Source organism: Filicampus tigris, chromosome 3 (assembly GCF_054856515.1).
Source record: "Filicampus tigris isolate MCC_2025a chromosome 3, RoL_Ftig_1.0, whole genome shotgun sequence".
Taxonomy (NCBI): domain Eukaryota; kingdom Metazoa; phylum Chordata; class Actinopteri; order Syngnathiformes; family Syngnathidae; genus Filicampus; species Filicampus tigris.
In genome coordinates, this window is record NC_141219.1 from 1,067,501 (window position 1) to 1,089,344 (window position 21,844).

General features: G+C 46.6%; 3 protein-coding genes across 5 annotated transcripts in view; all 3 read right to left on the reverse strand.

Moving 5' to 3' along the window:
* myo5aa (myosin VAa) overlaps positions 1-10,707 on the reverse strand; it is a 47,821-nt gene extending 37,114 nt beyond the window's left edge. Inside the window, exon 1 of one of the 3 annotated variants that reach the window (XM_086024919.1) lies at positions 10,442-10,707. In XM_086024919.1, the coding sequence (XP_085881045.1) occupies positions 10,442-10,468 (27 nt within the window). In that variant the 5' untranslated portion in view covers positions 10,469-10,707. Of the gene's footprint in view, positions 1-2,919; positions 3,564-10,441 lie in introns of those variants that run through there. The other 2 variants (XM_086024915.1, XM_086024916.1) reach the window with 2 other exon arrangements.
* Positions 10,708-12,824: 2,117 nt separating this feature from the next.
* On the reverse strand, positions 12,825-18,140 carry LOC147149535 (cAMP-regulated phosphoprotein 19-like). Its single transcript, XM_086026229.1, has 3 exons — positions 17,854-18,140; positions 14,968-15,090; positions 12,825-14,249 (listed from the first exon to the last, which is right to left on the reverse strand). Exons 1-3 carry the CDS (start codon positions 17,908-17,910, stop codon positions 14,076-14,078), a joined length of 354 nt encoding a protein of 117 aa, XP_085882355.1. The 5' UTR covers positions 17,911-18,140; the 3' UTR covers positions 12,825-14,075.
* Positions 18,141-18,966: 826 nt separating this feature from the next.
* atosa (atos homolog A) overlaps positions 18,967-21,844 on the reverse strand; it is a 36,751-nt gene continuing 33,873 nt past the window's right edge. Inside the window, exons 11-12 of the mRNA XM_086025600.1 lie at positions 21,175-21,374; positions 18,967-20,310 (exon numbers count right to left, since the gene is read on the reverse strand). Of these exons, the coding sequence (XP_085881726.1) occupies positions 20,157-20,310; positions 21,175-21,374 (354 nt within the window). The 3' untranslated portion in view covers positions 18,967-20,156. The remainder of the gene's footprint in view (positions 20,311-21,174; positions 21,375-21,844) is intronic.

Below are 21,844 nucleotides of genomic sequence, written 5' to 3' on the forward strand. Positions count from 1 at the left end.
GTTTGTGGGAAGACCTTGCTGAAGTCAAACGGCAAGTCAGATTGGGCACTTGTGGATTGTGTGCCGCCGCACAATCGGCCCTCTCTTTCTTACCACTCGCACGCACGGCGACAGACAGACGCACAGAAAGTTGACTGTAAAAAAGGCACTCATGCGGTTGAGACTGGATGTAATCAGCTGATCACGGAGCGTGGAAAACCAGCGACGACCGCTGCCGGTCACATGGCGCAGACTCCCGATCGGACATGAAATTGCGTGCGCGCACACACGCTCGTGGGCAGAGGTCGTCCTTGTAATGACATCAGGCCACGCTGAGGCCCGGACAGCCGCGCGTGTCTGCGTGTATCTAGACGGACGGCCACGTTACAGAAACGGCCTCTGATTATGTGCGCCGAGCTTGCGAAATCCAACGGCCGTAAGACTACTTTGAAAGCATTTCCATGGAAATGGTACCACTTGTCCTTTTCCAAAACGTTGAACCGCATTTGATGACGTCCTCCGGATTTTTGGAAACAAAGGGCCAAATTGATACTACCGTTGTCCGTTTCCATCTTGTGTCAACGGCCCCTTGCTAAAAATGCGGAGAAAAGGGATTTTTATCCACATTTGGAAGGTGGCCTGATTCCCCTCTGAGAATATCCGTTCCCGTGCCAATTGAATTCCAATATTCCAATTGTGCCACGAGGGGGAAAAAAACCCGGAATTGTGCCACTTGAACCGGCAATGCAAAGTGATTGATTCCATTTTCACCGGCCTCAGCAAGCAGCCCTTCTGTTTAATTGCGTCTGCATTTTTAAAGCGAATCACAAAAGTAGCCACGGCCACTTTGCGGCAGCGCTTTGGTGACGAGATGCCGTCCGGTAATTGCTCAGTCCAATCGGCGCTACAATGCGAGCGCAAGGCAGGAGTGGGGAGGAAGACAAAAGGCACATTTTTGCTCGTCGTCAAGCAAACATCAGGAAGTCGCACGCAAAGAAAATGCCAAGGTCTGCTGCTCGAAACGTTACCATGTCAACTGGAAAACTTTGGCGTTGGTGTTTAAGAGTGACATTTGAACAGGATCATTGTTGTAACCCTTGGCTTGCCAGTGTCCTCACCGGGCGCAAACAAAGCGTCCTCAGTGCCTCTCGGTATGCGCTAGAGCATCTTTGTTGCTTCATTTTCTCGTTTGCCCACGGGGAGCAGCGCAGCAGGCAGCCTAGCAACCAAAAGGGGTGGGGCTGGCAAGGAAGGACAAATTGACGGGCTGGCGCGCGGGCTAAAAATAGCAGCGGCCACTTTTGAGCAACATCACACCTCGCGGAGGCATCGGCGCCGTGCTAACGAGCGCACGCCGTGATCTGAGTTATTGCACGTTTGAAGCGAGGCGCCGAGCCCAATCAGGTGCAATTAGGCCTCGCCGACGGATGCTGCAAATAAACGCAATCCGGAGGGAATTGGAGGCAAGGCGAAAGTCGGAACACACAGACAGCTAGTTGACATATTTCCAAGATGAAAGACGGCAGCGGCTTGAACGGATGGCTGGCGTCCAGCGGGCGGCGGGCGGTCAAAACACAAATCGGCGGCGACCGAGACTCCCACTGCAATGAAGTCGCCACAGCATACGCTGGATGCACTCAAGTGTGTCATGCGCACGTTCAAAACAAAGGCACGGCGGCTCTGTTCCACTCTACAGACGAGCGCCATTACATGGACTTCCGTTTCTGTGGTGACGACGTAACCCAAACGAAGGCGGAACCAGACCGGTTCGTAGAAAATGACGACATCAATGTCTTTGTAACGTTTGTAAGGATGGTAATTCCCACTCAATTTTTTTCAAAATTAAAACAGTCCTTCTCTTGCACTGACACGTTATTTTTACATCTTTGATTGAAACAGTAAATAATCCTAATAAACTCCGTCTGTGTGAAAGCCACATTTCTAAGATCTCTAATTCTTTTCGGAATGATGTTTCTGTCTGCTACAGGGGCTGAGCTATAAATTGTTTTGTAAGTGTTGAATTTCTGGGAAAATTTCAGGTTTTCAAGGGTAATCCCAAAGGCGACTTTTAGGTTTTGGGGAGCTGTTGAGCCAGGCGCTTTAGGCCTTAATGGGTTAATGCACTCGTTTTTAGCCATCTTTGGGGGCGGCCATTTTGTCACTTCTGTCGACTGAAAATGACATCACAAGTACTCAGGGCGCAGGTAACGCCCAATCGCGGCTCAGCTGTTCTCGCAAGCTGAGCCGTGATTGGTCGCGAGCAAGGCAACGCAAGAGACGCCAATAACAACCGAGACAGCCGACGCCGTGCGACGGCCTCCGAGGCCGGAGGGAGGATCGCATGACGCTAATCCCGCTTTCGCTGCGACGGACCATCACCGGCTGATTAGGTCCCACGAGCTGATTAGGCTATCAAAGGATTTAACGGCGACTAATCGTATTGCACCCAAGCAAACCGCCTTTTAATTACCACGACTTTCTCTTCCGCGTGTACACGGTGAGAATATTTCAGCAGAAATTTGGCACCAAAAGAGAACCCAAAACCTGGATGCTGCAACCTCTTGGGGCTCAGAAGGGAACCAGACGTCCTGACCGCCACTTCATTTGGTACAGCTGACCTTTTGACGCAAACTGCCTTCTTCCATTGCTTTTGGGTGAGAAGCAGGCTCACCGGTCAATAGTAGGGGACAAGCCTAGCCAATCACATTCACACATCATCTGGAGACCTAAATTAGCCGGAGCTAAAATGCAGGCAGAGAAGAAAACGTAAACTCAGGAGAGACTTAAACCCCGAACTCGACAACAGTCAGGAAGACGACGACTAGTTTGCCCGGCCTGCTGCAGTTTAGCCGTGCGGTGCGGTGCCGTGCCGTGTCGTGCCGTGCCGCGCCGCGCCGCCTTTTGAGTACGGCTGGTGAGTGTCAAGGCATTTCAAATCACCTTGGGGATGGCGAGCCGGGACGTGCGGCCAGACAGCTGCTGAGTCGGTTCCATTTGCGACGCCTTCCCAGGCTGCTCCCGGAGCTGGAGCAGAGCCGCCCAAGTCGATCTTGTCGCGGCAAAGCAAAGTCGACAAACGTCCTCATTCCAGACCGACGTTCGCAAGTCACAAGAGTGGCGAGTGTGCATCAAGGACGGGTTGAAGCTTGGGGGCGTGGCCTTAAACCTGAGCGTGGACCAATCTGCGCAGATTAAAAGGACCTTGCTAATGCCGACCGCTGAGCCTTTGGCTTTTCGTCAGGCTGACCCGCTGTGACTCCTCTGCACCCGTGCAATTGATGATCTTATCACCTTCACCTTATCAGGCATGGCTCAGCCCATCCACATTTATCGATTGCTACATTTGCATATGGAAAACCTATTCAACACTGGTCCGGATCCACACGAAGCCGGACATGGAGGAATTTATTTTTGATCTCAATTCTTCTCCGTCGAGGGCCAAGTTGCCGGTAACGGCGCCGCTGTGAAAACAGCTCACTTCGTTGTTGTCGGTCGGTCGGTCGATCGAGTCACTTGGAAAACGCGTGACCGCCGCCTACCACAATACTGCATGTTGCAACATTGGCAACGTGCTCAAAATCGGACTCCTTTTGTTTTTTTTTTTGTTAAGTTTGCTTAAGAACAAAATGTGTATTATCGGAATAAAGTCCCATTTTGGTCCTCAAGCAACGAATCTACTATTTTCTTTTCAACAATACAGTCTTACATAGGTGTCTTTTCTCCAATGGAAAGGTTTGAGAATAAAGATGCATTTTATAAATTCGCTTGTTAAAAATGTGACTTTCTTCCCTTGATTTTGACTCTACTATCATCAAAACACAACACTAGCCTTGCAAGATCATCAAGGCCGTCGTCAAAATACATTTGGGGATACACGTGGTAGTTTTATGTAATTGGCGTTGGGATTACGGAGGCGGTTTTGGACCTTGGAAAGTTTGCCGATCCCTGTGTTGGTTCCAAGGCACCGAAACGCAACGCAGGCTTGAAGTCAAAGCGTGAATTTGCCGGCTTTCGAGGCGGGATGTCGTCTAATTCTGTCAACGGCGGATCTTGTGGGGTGGTGCGATATCCCACCTGTGCTGGATTTGGGGTGGAAACGGATATTGGCGGGTAAATGCCTGCCTCCCTGCATCTGTTACAGCTATTTTTGCAGGACCTGCGTAACACAAGCTCCACCACAATGTCTTTAAAAAAAAAACCCACACACACACACAAAAGGCACCGTCACTGTCCACTTAAAAGTATCCCCACACTGAACTCAGCCTCTTTGAAGCGATCCTTTCTTGCCTACATGATTCCTTCAAATCAAGATAGTCCCTCATTTTGACCAAGGTTCAGCACGGAATGTGAAATGCACTCGGTGCACTTTTTTCCCCCAGAGAAAGCAAAGCGGACGGAGCGGCGGCCCGCTGGCGCGTCGTCACATGATGCCACTCATGTGAGAAGCTGCTGTTTTTCTGCTCGGCGTGACGCCTCGGCACTAGTGGGCGGACTAGCGGCCAAGTCGGCGTCCGCCCGAAGGTGAACTTGATGACGACAAACTCGGATCTTGGCTTAAGACGCCGCGCGTGCTCTAATGGCATTAAGTGGACCAGTGACGACGAGTGTTGCGTGAACTTGTCTCTCCCGCAACGGACAACAGTCCATCGCAAGTTGATCACGATTCAAGCTCGCCGGCACTGCCTCCAATAAATCCACAAACAGGAATTGAACGCACACAAGTATCTGAGCTCCAGAACACAAGTTTCAATGGGTGACCGTTTGCAACCCCAAGGCCTAAAATAAGCATCCGGACTATCCAAGGAAAGACAAAAAAAAAAAAAAAAAGACAAGTTGACAGTAAGGCCAACAAGGGTGATAACAACTCTATCCAGTCTAAAGCCCACGGACCACCAAGTTAGGGTGTGTCCCCATGAGGGAGCCGCACAATTCTGATTGAAAAGAAAGAAAAAAAAGCTTCCTCACGAGCATTAGTCAATTGAATTAGTTGAAATAGCGAGCAAAAACTTACATCGACGAACATATACTCCAGCTCGCGGTTCATGTTGTCGGCCGAGCTTCCAGCTCATGCTTCTGCGGATGCCTCCGAGCGTCCGCGTCCAACTCAACAGCGCACGCGAGGACGGAAGCTCCCCGTAGTGGCGGCGCACACGACTCGAGCGGAGGCTCCGGAAGACTTTGCGCTCCTGCGACGCGCTGACTGGTCCTCCCGGCTGCCCGTCACACTCGCCGTCCTCCTTGGCGGATCACATGAGACTCCGCCGAGCCGGGAGGAAAAACAAGGCTCGCCCACAAATCCAGCAGCGCCGCTGCCGACGGAGCGAGACGCCGTCTCGGCCCGCTGCCGGAGCGCAGCCTTGGATCGACAACGGCTCCTTCCTGTCACGTCACCCTTTGTGCGAGCCGACAACACGTATTGGCTGCAAATGGGATTTGTTTGCCAGCGCAAAGAAATGCAATAGAATTAGCAACATGCGCTTGTCCTCAGAAATATGTCCTCGCTGTGTCAGGACTTTGTGATGTCAACGCTACAGACGGGGCCCGAGTGTGCAAATGCTTCACGCGAGTTTTCGGACGAGGCCGACATGGGCGCCGCTCGAAAGCAAATCGGCAACTGGCAAGTGACATCCGTGTCCAATATATTACGCAACTTTGAAGGAATTCATTCACTGCCGGAGCAGAGGTGCCCACCCGCCTGCCATTTTAGAGGCAAGACCCACCACAAAGTCTGGTCTTCTGGGACAACGCCAGCACAGACCAAAGTAGTCGTCGACTCTCTACTTTCACGAGGGAGTCATTTCCTGCCAAAGAAAAAAAATCAATTTCATGCAAAAGAATAAAACCAATCAGCTACTGCGCCAGCGGGGCCCTCACGTTGAAAATGTTTCGACATGGCTAAGCGACCTTCGATTTGAGAACCAAGCTGTTGGACCTTTGGCACGACACGCACGCTAACACCCTGGACTCAAGGTGTCAGCCGGCAGGTTTTACAGAAGAGTGCCCGCGCTTACATTTACAAACGAAATCGGCGTTCATGACGGTCGAAAAGGCGAATCATCGTGACTCATCCCGCAAATTTTCTCAAAGGTCCCTTTGATTTTCGTTGCCACTGGAACAGCTAGAGAGAGACTGTTTCTTGTCCTTTCTGCAAAACACCATAATCTTAGGGATGTCACGATATCCAAATGTCACAATACGATAATCATCTTGATATTGCGGGGGGATTGGCGATACATTAAAAGCTCGCGATATTGTAAAAAAAAAAAAAAAATCACAATATTCCTTTTTTTTTTTTACATAACAACAACATTCACAAAGAAATAGATAACCTACAATGACCGAACACCTAATATTGAGGCACTTACTTGCTAATGCGCGCACACATTGTGAATCGGCTCAATGCCAGATATTTTTTCGATTGACTAATATTTTTGTCCAAATATTTTCCTCTATTAGTTTTCCTTTTTTTTTTTCCTGTGGTTGCATTTTTCCTCGTATTTGTATATTTTCAAGAGCCATCAATAAAGCAAACAAACATTTTCGACAGGGGGAGGAAAGAAGACACAAACTTTTCAGTGGATGCTTCATCCTTGCTGACCGCCAGAGGCAGTGTTGAAAGCGCTCAATGTTCCCTTGTTCCAGTATGCATACCAACGTCAATGTCACACGTGACCCCCAGATGACCGGGGACGGTCTAAGTTCCGGTGTCACTACAGTTTCATTTCCTACGCAGTCTTGTCACGAGGATTCTGAGTGACAGAACACTCGGGTCATTCGGCATTCTTAGAACCACAGTTACATTTGTAACTTTTGTTTTCTCGAGTAGCACCATATTACTCATGAACAGATTCAATTTAAAAAGGAAAAAAACAAACAAAGAACGGAAGCTTGAGTTGTTGCAAGACAACAAAATGATGTGCTGAGTTTCCAGCTGTGAGTCATCTTAATGCAGCACTGCATTTCTTCATTCGGTGAGATTATGCTCCCTCTGCTTCTCTCTACAATAATTTCACAACCCTTCAACACTTTCACTTCTCGATTTAGTCGCTTTATCTGACAGCATCCATCCATTATGCAAGAAAAATGCTCATTATTTGCACAAAACGTCAAATGTACGGAAATGTGGATTATTGTCGGCAAACTGGAAATTCATTTTTAAACAGCTCTCGATCCTGCTTAGCGCTAAACTCGGGAGAATTTTTTTCCACGCATTACTATTTGAAATTTGAATCATCGTGACCATGGAAGACGCGAACCGTAGACGACTTGAAGACAGGACTCTTGAGAGCCGAGACGTCAGTCACGTTATGTTGCAAGGAAATATGGCAGAAGGTTCCCGTTGTATTTTCCTTCACCAAAATGTCACTATTTTTTTTTTTGCAAATAATCTGCTATTTTTCTTCCCAATATTTGTACAATTGTCATCCGTAATTTCTGTGCTGGTAAATGTGCGCATTGTGAGACTAACGAAGGTTATCTTATCATCGCGATATGGCATTTACATACATCTCTAAGTTCTGGGGTGGGCAGGTGTGCCGGTTGTGGTCTTCACATCAAACACACCTACACATCAACTGAAGCAGACTTGTGCAGTGTGTGCATGCTAACCACACAGCTAACACACACGCTCAATAAGCCTCTCTATAAGGCAGCCTCACACGCACAATGAGCAGAGTGTATTCCACCAAAGTAAACGACAGAGCCGCGTTTGACATCAGAGACACACGGCGCTATTCAAAGGCCCCACAAACACGGAACGCAGTGTTTGCAGCCCCGCTGAAGCAGCCATTTAGCTGCTCTTAAGAAAAAAAGAAAAGAAAAAAAGCCAACAAGCTGCCGCGGTTAATTTAGTGAGCGGGGAACAAAGTGCTGCATTCTTATACAAAATGACTATTCTGCATTCCAACTATAGCAAAATAGTTAATAGCAGCAAGACACAACTGAGAAAAAAACTGAGCTGGGCATTTCACTAAAAATTGAGCGTCATTCGTCATCCGTCTGCAGCATGGCTGCCCTTCCGTCATCCATCATTCCCATTTTTTTCCCGGGGAAGAAAATCGTACCCGTCTGTAGGCCGGTCCGCCTCAATTTTTAAACGGGTGTTCGTCGGCGAGTGCGACAACACTTTCGCTAGCTAACTTATTGTACATGGTCCTTGTGGCTAACTTTTTCCAGCTGTTCATGAGCGCACACAATCCAAATAAACAATGGCGCGTGTGGTAGTGGTAGTCACTAAATTGAGGTCTTACGCAATTCGCTGACGTTTCGCTGATCGTTACGTCACGCTGACAGAGATGAATCAGTTGAATATTTCAAAACCCTAATGATGACGCACATTTAGAAAAGAAAAATGCTCCACTATTTAATACAATAATATTAGAATAAAATACCAAAATATGGGGAAGAAAATCCAAAAATATTAAATGAAAGTTACACAAATATTGGACAAAATTACATAGTTGGGGGAAAAAAACCTATATATATTGTTTGACATTTCAAAACAGTTCTCATGTGTCTTAATATCATGCCTGTAGCATGCTTTCTTCAAAATGCATCAGGGATCAAGAAATAGCCATATATTGCACTTTACACATTCCGTTTCTCTCTGCGGTTGTGAAGGCTCGGTCCTGCCTCATGCAAGTCCCGCCACGTATTCTGCTTGGCCAATGGCCAGTACGGTTTTCCGCAACAAAACATGACGACGGCCGTCAAAGCAGGGGGATGGGAGACTAAGCCAAACACGCAAGCGCGCACACACTCACAAACACAGATAAACACACATGCACAAACATAATAGTGACCCGAGCCCCTTTCAGCTATCACAGTGACCGGAATGTGCCTCTTCCATAAGGCGTCAGTTCTTCTCTCTCTACTGAGTCCACGCCAACAACAAGCAGCAGCAAGGGTGCTAAAGCGACAAGGATGCTCGAGTGTCCGGATGTGACGCTTGATCGCAGCATCTCGCCGGCACACAAACTGCTGCGCACATACAGTACACGCCGCTGACAAAGCCTCATCAAATGATCTTTAGACGAGATAACTTCCACCTCAGAGGCTTGGTGGTACGCCGCGGCGCAGCTTTAAGCACCACTTGCTCAAAGACAAACGCAGCTTCCCTCTGCCACAACAAAACAATGACGACAGCTGTCAAAGCAGGGGGGGGGGGTTGAGGATTCAGCTCCAAACATGCACATCACATTATTTTTAAATTCAAAAGTAGAACACAAAAACTAAAATATACAACAAATAAAATACTACGATGTTGGATGAAAAATACACTCAGATTTAGAGAATATTAGGACAAAAACACTTGCGAAAAATAGGGGAAATGACCGCCCAGCAAAAGGAAAATGACTAAACTATTGGGAAAAAACACTAAGAAGAAAAATATAAAAATTGTTGGAAAAATGAAAATAGGAAGAAATACATAAATATTAGGGAGGAACACAAAAACACTGGGAAAACGCCACCTCCAAAATCAAGACAATAGTGAGAAAAATATGAGGCATATGGGGGACATAGTAAAAAAGCAATAAAACAGTAATAACAACAACAAAAATGATCAAAAACAATACAATAATTTGACCAAAATATATTAAAGGGGAGAGTTAAATAAAACAGTGGCTAAAAATGCACATAGAGTAAAGAATGCAACAGAAAATAATAATGGAAAAATAAATTTTGGGGGAAAAAAATCAATACGTAATTAGTATTTGCGGGGGAAAAACGGAGAAGAAAATTAAAAAAGACACAACAAACCAATGACAAAACATCGCCATCAAGTGGACTGCTTTTCACAAACTCACACACACACACACACACGACACAAGAAAGACATCGAAACAGCTCGAATGTGTCAAGGCCTCATCTGTGCCTCCCCTGTCGACGACAACAACAAGCATGCTCGAGTGTGCGGATGTGGCGTCTTAAGAGCATCACCTCGTCGGTACCCGCACTGCTTAGAAATCATCAACACAACTCCCTTTTTTTGTTTGTTTACAAGACATTGCGTCAACAATAATGAAGTAAACACTACCCATGGGAGTTACGTCAGGATTAAGGTGGAGAAAAAAAACCTGCGTGTCCGTGACGGCAGGCACCGCCTTTGCATCACCCAGCCCATGATGCCACTTCAAGGCCGGCTATGGATGACATACTCGGGGTAAACAATCAAGGTGACACCGACATTGCGGACAGATATAATCCAAGATGGATTCGCCTCTTCAATTAGGGTAAGGAAAAATAAAACACAAAGTAAGCGTGCGCTATCTTCACATTGGCAATGCCTTTGATGCATCTTCGCCCAGCAACCGGCACGACATGGACGCCGCCGCGGTTTCGGCTGGACGTGACGTTTTCGTCCACGTTAGCCGCAAAAGACGCACGTTTCGGGGAGACTCGGCATGCAACGTCAACGTCAACGTCAACCGGGCCCGCTTAGCTTCCACTCGTCTTTGCTTACCTTTGTGTACAGCTCCGACGCTGCCATGACAGCCGCTACAAGCTCACGCCAATCGGGGCTAAAAGTCGGGCGCCTGTCCGAGCTGCATGGGACTCGTCTTGTGTTTGCATGAGGCGGACCACGTCGCCGTTCGCTGTGTGTGCGTGTCTCTCAAAGCGTGTAGGTGTCCCTCCTGGTCATGATCAAGCTGAAAAGAAAGCCGGTGCAAGGCTACTGAGGGTCGGCTATCTCACTTTGCATTCTGGGTATGATGGATGAAATGAATCACCCACCACCCCTCCCACCCAAAAAAAAAAAAAAAAAAAGAAAAAAGCAGCAAAAGGTGGAGATGCCCCAAGGGGAAACAGCGACACTGGCTGGTGGCGGGCTGAACTACAAGCAGAAAAGATCAACCGCAGTGTTGCCTTGTCAATTCGCCCCGAGACCACCCTAGCAGTAGTCACTTAAACACTAATCTCAAATCATGCTCCATCACCATTGAAGTAAATGGAAACGCCATTAACCCGTTCCAGCCGCGCAATAAGTTGCACTGAACATCATATATTGTACTTTAAAATAGTTATAATATCATTGAATAGAATGCACAAAAATTAATCCGTTTGTGCATAGTGATGTGCTACTTTAAAGGGCCGATAGCATGCTATTTTAAGCTTTCCACAGGTGACTATGGGCATATATCTGATTATATATTATCTTTGGCACAGTGCCAATTTACTTTCTAATGAAATATGAGTTCTTTTGGTGGCTATTTTTCTGACTCGGAAGACGCCTGGTTCACTAAAACTCGGCATCTCCCCGTGTGGCTGCCACGCCCCTTTCATGACATCATCCTAAAGCCGGCTACCGCAGCGCCCCGGAAACAGAATATAAGAACATTGTGGAGTCCTCGATTCAGAGTCAAATGGCAATCATTATCCAACATTTATGTAGTATTCACCCATTTACATGGTAATGTGTGGACACGCATGTGCGGGCGAGCGCATGGTGGTGAATTTCTTCAGAACAGCAAAGCTCCGGACGGCGAGGGCGGGGCCTCAGCAAAGGTGAGCGCCTCTTACCTGGACACGCATGTCGGGGCGTCACACCGGCTGCTTGGAGAAAGTGACCGTGTTTTAGTCTGCACTCAATCTTAAGCGTTTAAGATTGGGGACCCCAATGTTGTCTTGGATTGGGCGGAGCTGTTGCGGAGAGAACAGGAATGCTTCGAGATTGCTGAATGGAGGAAAACACCATTTGGTGACGAATCTGCACTTTAACATGACAAAGAGCTCCAAAACGTGCACGATAAAGAGCCTTTAATGCCCCAATTGTGTACTGTATTAACATTATGCACTTCATGGTGTGCGCGCCTGAGCCACCAGATGGCAGCATAATACAGACATTCATCATAAATAACAGTTTGACAAATACAATGGGGCCCCACTATTCGCGTAGGATCGGGGCCGGGCCAGCCTCGAATAACAAAAATGTGCGTTTAATTGATGTCCAAATTGCGAAGATTTTTTTTTAACTCCCCCCCAAATTCTTGACAACAACAACAAGAAAAAAAACCGTATAAACCATCAGTAGCATTTTCTGGATGGATGAAAAGATATCCACGAGTAGGTTATGTGAATCGTAGGTATTTAAAAAAAAAAAAAAATGACTTACAGAATGTGCAGTACATTTGAATTGAGTCATTAACAAGTGGACAGTAACCAGTCCAGGGTGTCAGCTGGGATAGGCTCAAGTTCACTCACGATGGTAGTAAAACACTGTGTGATAGCCTACAAAAACGTTCCAAATATGAAACAGCTGGTTGAATCAATGAGGCAAGTTCGGCACCTGAACTACTTTAAGGCTTGGGAAGTCAGATCGGATTGAAACAGGTTCGATTCTGACCCTGCATGCATGTATCACATTTCATACAAAACTCACATTCGTCAACAAGGTCCCAAATATTCTGTTTTACACAACTCGGTCTCAGTGTGTCCTCATTGGGTTGTAGGTGAGCTTGAGTCGATTCGAGCTGACCCTGGACTGGGTGCCACACGGCAAGCATTGCCATTCGCACCTTTGGACACTTCAGTTTTCAGTCAACCTTAACACACATGTTCTTGGAGTGTGGAAGGGAACGGGAGCACCTGGAGAAACACAATGTTCTGCCCATTGTGTCCGAATAGACTTGCTTCACTTTACAGCAACAAGGCGAGATAAAGTAGAGGAGAATGCTGGAAGAGTTTGACCGATGGGTTACACAAGCAGCTCCAGAACTCCTCCCTGAAGGACTCCTTCATTCGCGTCAGTGAGAGCAAGCTATTCCCTTCCTTCTGTTAACTTTAGATTTGAAAAGGATCAGCAAAGTGTGTGTGTGTTGGGCAGGGGACAATGCAGCCATTCAACATTTGTGCAAAACTATTTTATTTACATAAAATGGCACAAATGAACAGGAGGGCAGCCATATACATGCACGGCTCAGATGCTAGCTGGTATTTAGCACAATCTGAGGGGAAACGTCATCTACGAGGACCCTGGTTAAAGACCCTGGCAAGAGTGTGCGCAGATTTGCGCAAAGCCATTTCCTACATTCTGCCAAGTGGGAAGGAGACTCAGAGCTAAAAGGGACTGCCGCTTAATTATCACGCCGTGGGCAACGTTCCTGCGCCAAGCAGGCCTTTGAATACAGTATCTCTGAATACATCCTTAGCCGTGAGCATAGCCGCTGGCTTCTCAGGCCCTCTTGCAATCACTTTCTTCTTCTTTCCAGCAATTTTGGAGGCCTCGCCAATTCTGAAAACGCACCCATTTATGCATGTGTGTGTGTCCTGGTGAAAATGTGTGTTTTCTGGGGCCATACTTCTATTTGTGACATAATTTGACGGCCCAGATAATGAACAAATGAAAATGAATGATTACATCTACAACTCGCCATTTATGATGTCAAATGTGTTTGTTGTGATTCATGAGAGCCCTGCGCTTGTTTCTCTCCAGTAATCATTTTGGGGTCATCTTAATTTTGCTGTTGGGTGCATGCGCCCAAGCAGTTTTGGTGGCTCCACTGAGCCAAAGACGTTCACGCAGCGTGCAAGGAAGCACAACTGTCGACTGTCTGTTCGTCTAACAACGCGCAGTGTGTGAATATTTCTTCAAACATTTTTTGTGCGTGAACGTCTTACTTATGAACCGAGGTTCCGTTGGGTGATGTATTTCAGACAGTTTGGAATCCGGAGCGGAAGGCAATTTCTAAGTTGGGAGGACCCCTGCATTAATGAAGGGGGGAATACAATACAAATGGGATGTGAAATGCTAAACGGCTGATGTCTGCCCCCCGTGCCAAAAACAAAATGAAACATACTACAGTATATACACAAGCACACACTTGCACGCCTTGGGCCATCGAGCCCTGGTTGACGTGCTGTCTTTCAGTGTATCTTACATGAGAAGAATAAGAGACAAATGGAAATATACATGGCAAGGAAGAGAAGGGGCAATGAGGGTGGGAGACAAGAGCGGCCAGTGGCGTCTGGGGAAGGTCAAGACGACTTGAAAGGTGGCGAGGCATTTCCTGCCGAGCGGCTAAACAGGTGCTCCTGGGAGGGGGTGGGAAAAGTCGCGTTACAAGCTCTTGACTAGATGGCGGCGCGGCAGGGCGTCATCAGCCTGCCAGTTTACTGGCCACCAGGGAGGGTTTCCTCTGGGGCAGGTCCTGGGGGGTGGGAATGTGGTCCCCCGTAATCTCGGTCTTCTCGGGGGCCGCCGCCGCCGGCAGCTGCTTGTTCTTTATCTTGGCTTTGGCCATGTTGTAGTCACCCGAATCAAAGTACTTTTGCTGGAAAACACCAGGGACACAAGAATCAGCCACGCGTCCCCGCTATTCTAAACATGGCATTCGGATTCTGATATCGCGTTTGTCGGATACGACTTACAGTGGGTACGGAAAGTATTACGACCTCTTGAAAATGTTCACTCTTTGTGTCATTGCATCCAAAATCAAAACAGTTCATTTTATTTCTCATTAATGTACACTCAGCACCGCATCATGACAGAAAACCCCCCCCCTGCAATTTAGACATTTTCGCATATTTATGAAAAAAGGAAAAACTGAAATATCATATGTCGGAAGTATTCAGACCCCGTGCTCAGTATTAAGGAGAAGCACCCTTTTGTGCCAGTACGGCCATGAGTCTTCTTGGGACTGATGCAACAAGTTTTTCACACCTGGATTTGGGGGATCCCTTATCATTCTTCTCGGCAGAGGGGTGGCCATTTTGTCACTTCTGTCGACTGAGAATGACATCGCAGTTGCTCAGATAACGACCAATCACGGCTCAGCTTCAGAAAACGGGTGAACTGATTGGTCATTACCTGAGCGACTGTGATGTCATTTTCAAAATGGCCGCCCCCCTGAGATGGCGAAACACGGGTGGATTAACTCTTTTTCCTCAAACGCAATATGAATCAGAATGCGCCCCAAAAAATGATAAGAAACATTACAGATGAGTTCAACAAGTTGAAGGGACACAATTTCAAGTTGTCAAGATTTTTACCCCTTTCTGAAGACGTTTACGAAGTAGATCAGAGCCCCCGGGTTTATTCCCCAAGTTTGGGTATCTGGCCTTCAGTTTGGCCTCCTCCGCTTTCTCTGGATTGATCACTTTGTCCTGAACCTCCTGCAATACAACACGTCAAAAATCATTTTAAAAAAATGAACAAGCAAAGGATTATAGCTCAAAAAACGTCTAACTAGCCATTCAAGGTAAGCCTGGAGAACTCACCATAACCCAAACCCCTGCCTACGTTTAAAGGAACGAGCGAACCGAATGGCAGCCGTTTCTAACCGCCGGGCCGCCGACCGGTACCGGTGCCGGCTCATGGGCTATTTGGGACCAGGCCACTTCCAGACTGAACCAAAATATTTCGTTGATCGACAGAGCCTCGACAAAGTTTCATCTGGAAAATTAAGTGCAGCCGCCTTGCAGTGTTGTTTTCGCCAACGATGACGAAATGATTTCGTTAACGCCCCTTTTTCAGGACAGTAACGAGACGATGACAAGCAAAATGTGGATATTTGGTGACTAAAATATGACGAGACGTGTATGAGTTTTCGTTGACGAGACTGGACGGAATTGTTAGCGTGTGGTCTGTGAGACTTTCAAAATACATGACCGTTAGAATGTTGGCGCCATGTTTTGATTCCACGTTAGCCATGCGTAAAAAGCCCGAACGTGTGCGCACGGCGCACAACCCCTCCGGCCGCCAGGTTTCCGTCATTAATAAAATGCAAGAGTCCTGACCGAACACAGCAAATTCCTGCTAGTTGCGGTTCCAGTTCACCCGTTTTCTGCTATGGATCTGGCCTCGGAGGTAGAAAGGCTCTTCAGCGGCGGTGTGAGTGGCTCGCCATCGGCCTAGCCAGAGCTTAGCTCGGCAGCCCCGCTTTTGTTTACGTTCCCTCCGCCGCCTTAGGGTGTCAGTGTACCCCTTGAACTCCTGATGGGACCACCACGTTGAAGGGAAACAAGCGCAGCGCTCTGTTATTACAACTATATTCAGCACAACGCTAAGTTGTACGTGCAAAAATTTGAGCGGCAAAGCTGTATGCTGGCAGCCAATTTGACAACAAGAAGCAGATAATAAACAATTCACTGCAGAGCGTTTGCTTTGAGTTGTTTATCAACACAGTTGGAGTTTAAAACTAAAACACATGAGTTTGACACGTGTATTTAGCCAAACCAAATGAACTAAGGAAAGTCAGCGAGCTTACTGCGGAATGAAAACAATGCAACAACGAGCTTACTGCTAAAAAGAAACAATACAACATTTTAATGGGGAATGATTTCAGACAAGTGTTTTGAGTTATGAGCGTGGTGGTGCAATGAATTCAACTCATGAGTCAAGGCAGCAAAGCACAGCTGGGGGCCAAACTGGTCGAGCAAGGCAGTTTGTAATTATCTTGCCCCAGATACAGACCACCCTCGGAAGCCAGCCTCTTTGACTTAGGACCCCAGATGCTGGCGTGGCTACACGGCACCGAGTTGGACCTCTAATGTGACAAGAAGTGCATTAATAGCGTCAATTATACCAATTATTTCAAGACTCCCTAAAATCATTGCTGACGACCACCAGTAAGAAGAGCAAACAGTGAAGAGCCTTTGGCTGACTATCATGGTATCCAACACGATTAGCCCTAATCAATTGTTTTACACGACATTTTGCATGGACCAAATGTTAATTGTAGAAATGGTTGTAAAGCGCACGTAGTGGATGAGAACATTACATTCATTTGCCTCTACGTCATAGCACTACTGTAAAACGAACTTCGGATGACTACTACCGTATGACTATTGTGTACACACTTGTATAATAATTGCCAAGATCGTCACGCTGGCCATTACTTACTTTTGCCGGGTCAGCAATCCAGTTTTGCTGCTAAAGTTGACAAGGTCCCAAATCTCCAATCAAACGCAATTTATCGCGCACTCACCTGGCCGTCTAAAGTCTCTGTGCACCTTTCCATCGCTACAGATTGTCAGATTTCAACAAAAACACTAACAACTTCAGTCACATAAACGAATCCAAATCTTTACACTTTACTACGTAGTGGGGTTCGCAATGAAAAGGCGAAGCAGCCGCCTACCACCATGGTCAAGCGCTACGTTCCCGTTTGAAGCACAAATGTCGAAGCCCTCTATATTTCTCAGAATACAAAGTCTGGTTTACCTTTGGGATTTGACATAATGTAGGCAAATGTTTTAGGGGAGAGTCTCCTATTCGTGTATTTTATTTTATTTTATTGGTATTCACGGCGGTCTTGGTCCACGAATAAACGCGACTAAATGTATCACATTTGAACCGGTGATAGCACAAGACCAACACGAGGGTGAAAGACATCTGCTCGACAATGCCTCAGCACTCGTCAAAATCAGTCGAGCTAGCGTGCAAGAGGCTACCGAGCGTCGGTCAGACCGCTAACCGTGCTGTCAAAAGCCGCTCTGGTGTGGGTTGTGTCGGGGCCGGTACGTTCGAAGGACCTCTAACGGCAATACACGCCGACGGTGCTTGGAGTGAAAGTAAATCTCTTATTGTAGGCCGAGGCTGTCTGCACAGACGAGGACCAAGTTAGCTCTGAAGCTAGCCGCCCCCCCACCTCAGAATGTCATGACAGCTGCTTAGCTTGCTGACTAACACTAGCTCGCGTTAGTCCTCCACAAACCACACCGGACATGTATTCAATGCATCTCACCCAGCATACATCATTACATTATACATTGTAATAAATTAACACAAAAATGGACTGTGACGGTATGTTGATAATCAACTAGGGGGAACGGGCTAGCCTTAGCGTGAAGCTAGCACTCGTAACAAAGTCAATCGCGCTCCCGCCTATTTGCCTCCTACACGAGCGGGTCGTCATAAAAGGCCAATTTACGGACCTGATCTTCCACCAGCGTCTCCTCCGACGCCGGGACGTCTTCGTTGCCGTCCGACATTGGTCAATGTTCCCGTTGCCTCAAGGAAAAGGCCGCTCAAGTGTTGCCAAGTGGACCTCCTGACCGTGAGGGACGGGGTGTGTGTGTGTGTGTGTGTGTGTATGAGCGATCGCCGGGATCCCGCTGGTGCTGCTCTGCTCTCAGTCTCCGCTCGCGCACTGCCTGACGCTCAGGAGGAACGCGCGCGCTCCCGCAGCTGCTGCTACGTCACTGACGGAGACACCGTACGCGCTCACGTCTTTTTCGTGGGGACGCTTAGGACGGGATTTAAAAAAAAATCAAAATAACAATTTCGTCACGTGCCGATCTGCTGTTAGGCGCATGTGCTACTTGTGAGCAACAATCTGTACAACAATCTCCCGAGTATTTAAAAAGAAAGAAAAGTTAAAGATAAAAAAACATATATACATTTTGTCATTTATATTTTTTATGTATTTGTATTAAACGGGCATAACTACATTTCAGCTTTTCATGCAAAACGTTCCTGTTTATGGCTGCTCATCTCACGTCACACAATTTTTCGTCATCACAGCCATTGTGATGTCATCCGTCGTACCAGTCCTCATTAAAAATAATTTGACTTTGTTAAAACACAAAACAAGCACATTTCTCTGCAAATTGTTTTTTTTGGTCTGTTCATCGCATTGGTCACAGTTCAAAAACCTGTAGGACACATAGAAGATCACCTTGGCTGATTTTTATATTGCTTTTATCATAAAATACAGTATTGTGATTTAATAGAACCTGTCTAGTCTACTTTCGTTCAAACAATATATCTTCCGCATGAATTGCTGAGATTTCATCCTTTTGACCTCAAATCCTCCTCCCACAAGATCATTTTAATTATTTGATTTGAGGGTGAAAATATATATTTTTTCAAATTCTTTATCGGAATTCAAATTTAGTCTTTAGTTGTAATAGTATTCGGTTATTACTAGGCTGTTAGCTAAAGCACGCGTGTAGATATTTGGTGTACTAGTTTAAAAATGATGAAATGTGAAATGATCACTTACCAGATTTATTAATCCTGTAGTAAAAAAATGACAAGAGACAGAGCAGATTTAAAGATTGCTTTAGAAGATATAGATATATTTTTTTCAGATTTGAATATTAATGTCAAAAATACTATGATATACAGTTTACACTAAATCATCTTGGCATGACAGACATCACAAATAGAAACAGAAATATTAATTTAAATATTAAATAAACAGGATGGTTAGGTAAACTGAAAGTAAACACTTAAAACTGAGGTTACACTTTCTCTATTGCAACACTTCCAACAAAGTGGTTTTTGTAACAGTACAAAAAGAAATATGGCAATTGTTTTTCGCTTTGTTTCTTCTCCAGGTTGGACATGGGGGGAAAACAAATCCACAGTGCATTTCTTGATGATTTCTGACGTGATCAGTTCACTTTAATTCAGTGTGATTGCATGATCGACGTCTTCGGTGGTCCTTTTGTTTGTTTGTTTTTCGTGGCGGTGGGGGCGAGGTCAGATGACCGGAAGGCGGTCCGTTGCAGCCCATTTCCCACACGTGCTGCTCCAAGTTCAGGAATCATTAGCCTCTTTTACACAGAGTTCCCGCATAATATCCGCGTCAAGGGTCGTAACAGAAGGATTTGGCACCTAACTTCCTTTCTACACAAAACCCAGTGCGGAAAAATGCTGTCGAAACCAAGCTGTGTAAAAGGGGCTATTGAGTCCAATTTAGGCTTAATTTACTTTGAAACTCAAGCGTGTGTCAACAAGTGGGATTTCTTTTTTCCTCATTCAAAAGGCCATGTATTGCATTTGTCAAGTAACTGAGATTCAACATGTATTCGGTGTGTCACATTGAGGTCCAAATCAACAATCTTGTTTAGGGACTGGTGCACAAACTGCGCAAAATTATTGAGTCCAACTGGTCCTGTGGACAATCATTGGTCTCGACTCTCCTGCAAGACGCAGGAGTGGGGGGTGGGCTAGATACACATACATCAAGAATGACCTATTAAATAGTGTAAGGCATTTTCTAGCAGGACCTCAAAAGCCTGCACACTCCAGCTGTGAGCCACAACAAAGTTCATGCACGCCAACAGACAATTCCGTTCTGACAAGCGTCCCGCACGGGGGTGCACTCCATCATCTGCTGTCCTTCAATCTCTCAAGTCACAGGCCGACACAATGACTCATGGCTGGCACGGAGGTGCGGCTACCGCCTGCCAGGTGGAGTGGGGGGGCGGTCATGGGAGCTACTCGAGCGTCAGCAGCGGGGCGAGAACGGCGGGTCGATGGGGGATTCGGTAAATGACTGAAGCTCGTAGGCAGCACCGCTGTCCACCTCCATGGACTTCCTAGAAAACAGCAGACGGATGTCCCTGTGGAGGTAGATCTTGCCAGACTTTGAGCTTTGGAACCTAGTGGGCAAGAAAGCGAAGATGACATTTTTCACGTTAACCACATACCCGTAACGCCGCCAGAGCAACCCGACCCGACCCGACCGGACCCAAGATCTGCCATTGCCAAGCAATGTCAACGACAAATTAGCCATCAGCGTCACCAGCAATAACTTCTGATCAGAAGCACGTAGTCGAATGTCGGGCAAGGTATTTTGTGTCTGGTGAAGTCATGCGCCAGCCACATCGCTACACTACCGTAGTTGGCAAATGGACTGTGAACTGACTATTGGGAGGGTGGGCCTTATGGTTATACAGTGGACCCCTGCATACTCACGGTCAGACTTTGGAGCAATCATGGTGCTACGGAACTATGTCCAAGTGATTTGAGGACCTCAATTTAGACAAAAGTAGTCATTTGTGGCGTGAGTCTCCAGAAGTCTCCATTAACACCCCAAATGGTGGCTAAAAGTCTTGCTACTCGCTATTTTGAAAAGTTAGAAGGGTATGACAAATATTGTATGTATCCTGCAAAAGTTGCCAAGTTGGCAATACCGAGTTGCCGCTCATTTTTCACCCACAATGCCCAAGTGTCAACCCAGTGGTTATGGTAACAAAAGCTGTACTGGCCATTTGCATGAGACGCAACCACGTGCCAAACAGCGCGATTTGAACCAGAGTATGACAAGTGGATATCAAGTATGCTATAATGCTTTTAACCTTTGTACATGTCAAATTGATACTTTATTAAAGCACAAGGGAAACACTTTACCTTGTGCAAACAATGCAGAATGTCACCTTTAAGTGTCGGCTAATGTTTATTAGTGCGTGATAAGTAGTCGTGCACAAGATGCTCTGAGAGCTTCTTTGGAAAAGTCACCTCACCTCAGATGAACGAGGTAGCGCAGAGTGCGCGCCTGGCCCAAACTGAGAGGCTTCCTGTTGATCTGATGGTTCGAGTCCCGCCGGACGGGGACGGAGAACGTCCTCTGGCGCAGGAAGGTCTGGTGTCCCGCTGGCATGGCTCGTAGGTCGTACATCACCACAAACATCTTTACCACCGTCTTGTTCGGGTTGAATAAGGTCTGCGGTGAGCCGAGAACATTGCGTGAGACATAAATCCCACGGCATCTCACTGCACTCTTGAAATATTTTTTTCAGAACACCATATACACACTTTGTGGACAAAAGAATTAGGAAGCCTAGTCACTGCACTGACAGGAAGTGCATATGGAAGAAAAATGAGGCTTGTTCTCTGCCTTTTGAAGTAAGAACTGTCCCACTCGTCTGGGAAGACTTTCAAATGTCGTGTATGTCTGTGGGGACTTTTTGGACCTGAGAGACGGCCTGTTGGCCCACAATCTCTGTTCTAGTTCATCCCAAAGGTGTTTGATGGGCTTCTCCCACACCACTTTCATCCAAGTATGCCCCATGGGAACTTGCTTTGTGCACGTTCAGCCAAAACCTGACTTGGACAAAATCTTGCCACAAAATTTGGTGGGATGAAGAATTAAGAGTTTGGGAGCCAAAAGGGGTCCAAATATTTAATAAGTCA

What these genes read in the sequence shown, in the direction of transcription:
- LOC147149535 (XM_086026229.1), bottom strand. Translation starts at nt 17,910, where the DNA reads ATGTCGGACGGCAACGAAGACGTCCCGGCGTCGGAGGAGACGCTGGTG. An exon ending in AGACGCTGGTGGAAGATCAG is followed by an intron (nt 15,091 to 17,853) that starts GTCCGTAAATTG and finishes GTTGTATTGCAG; the next exon opens with GAGGTTCAGGACAAAGTGAT. An exon ending in GTAAACGTCTTCAGAAAGGG is followed by an intron (nt 14,250 to 14,967) that starts GTAAAAATCTTG and finishes GGTGTTTTCCAG; the next exon opens with CAAAAGTACTTTGATTCGGG.